Source organism: Carlito syrichta, unplaced genomic scaffold, assembly GCF_000164805.1.
Source record: "Carlito syrichta isolate Samal-C Ts95f unplaced genomic scaffold, Tarsius_syrichta-2.0.1 Scaffold101994, whole genome shotgun sequence".
Classification (NCBI taxonomy): Eukaryota; Metazoa; Chordata; class Mammalia; order Primates; family Tarsiidae; genus Carlito; species Carlito syrichta.
The window spans coordinates 11,067-12,511 of record NW_007046090.1 but is presented as its reverse complement, the minus strand read 5'-3'; the positions used below and the strand labels follow the sequence as shown (position 1 = coordinate 12,511).

Sequence of the window (1,445 nt, the reverse complement as noted above, 5' to 3'; positions counted from 1 at the left end):
GGCTCAGACAGTCCGCTCGCCTCCACCTTCCGGCGTGCGGCGCTGACGGGCGTGAGCCACCGTGCCCGGCTGAGTTTGCCATTATTATTACTGTTGTCGTTGTGGTCCGGTTTGTGAATGGGGACACCTGCTGGGTCCTGGGTCCAGGAGACACAACCGTAGTCGAGACAGACCCTGGGCGGGGCCTGGGGCCTGTCGTGCCAGCGCTTTGGGAGGCCGAGGCAGGAGGATGGCTTGAGCCCCGGGTTTCAAGACCAGCTTGGGCACCGGAGCAAGACCCTCTCTCTACAAAGAAATTTAGAAATGAGTCGGAGCCAGGCTCGGCGGCTCAGCCTGGCACGCCGCACCTTTGGGAGGTTGAGGTGAGTGGATGGCCTGAGCCCGAGGGTTCGAGACCCGCCTGGGCCACTTGGCGAGACCTCATCTCTACAATACATCAAAAATCAGCCGGGCGTGGTAGCGCACGCCTGTAGTTCCGGCTACTTGGAAGGCTGAGGCGGAAGGATTCCCGGAGCCCAGCGGGTCGAGGCCGCGGGGGCCGGGAGCGGCCACCGCTCTCCAGTCTGGGGGACAGAGTGAGACTCCGACTCAGAAAAAAAAAGACCCTGTCCCCCCCTTTGGGAACTCACAGTCCGTGGGGTGGTGGGTGGGTGCGATTTTGGACATTCAGGCACTGAGGAGGCACCGAAAACGGCCCGGGGGGTGGATACCTGGGGGCCCTGAGAAGAGGGGCCTCCATGCAAAGTGGGTGTCCAGCCTCATTAGCACGGGGGGGGCGTTCCGGGGAGAGGGGTCCAGCCAGCCCCCTGTCCCCGCAGGGGAAGAAGTTTCTGGGAGACCTGCAGCCAGACGGGAGGATCGTGTGGCAGGAGACGGGGCAGGTGTTCAACTCCCCCAGCGCCTGGGCCACCCACTGCAAGAGGCTGGTGAACCCGGCCAAGAAGTCCGGCTGTGGCTGGGCCTCCGTCAAGTACAAGGGCCAGAAACTGGACAAGTACAAAGCCGCCTGGCTGCGGCGACACCAGTTCCACATGCCCGTGGCCGTCACCGATGAGGTCCGTCCTCTGGAACCGGTCCGGAGAAAGGGGACATGGGAGCAGGGCTTTGAGGGATGACCGGGAGCTCGTCGGAGCAAGACGAAGGGAGTAGCTTTCTAGAGGGCTGGAATGGCCTCTGCACAGCCGTGCAGGCATGAAGCCACACAGGCTGGTGTCTTGGCTGGCTGAGGGGCCTGGAGGTGTCGGCCGGGACCAGATCCTGGAGGGCTCTGAATGCTGTAATAATACGTGTGCTTCGAGTGTTCACCAGCTGAGTGAACTTGGCCAAGGACCCTCTGTGGGCTTTAGATTTTTAAAAAATTTTTTTCTTGAGTTGGAGTCTCCCTCTGTGGCCCAGACTGGAGGGCAGCGGCCGCTCCCGGCCACCGCAGCCTCGACCCGCCGGGC

At 62.7% G+C, this 1,445-nt stretch overlaps 2 protein-coding genes across 2 annotated transcripts in view; one reads left to right on the top strand and one right to left on the bottom strand.

Annotated features, from left to right (window-relative positions):
- The window catches only part of STAP2 (signal transducing adaptor family member 2), a 25,740-nt gene that overhangs the window by 15,356 nt on the left and 8,939 nt on the right, over nucleotides 1-1,445 (bottom strand). The gene's annotated exons all lie outside the window — the stretch shown is intronic.
- The window catches only part of MPND (MPN domain containing), a 10,850-nt gene that overhangs the window by 565 nt on the left and 8,840 nt on the right, over nucleotides 1-1,445 (top strand). Inside the window, exon 2 of the mRNA XM_021715716.1 lies at nucleotides 819-1,055. Within this exon, the coding sequence (XP_021571391.1) occupies nucleotides 819-1,055 (237 nt within the window). The remainder of the gene's footprint in view (nucleotides 1-818; nucleotides 1,056-1,445) is intronic.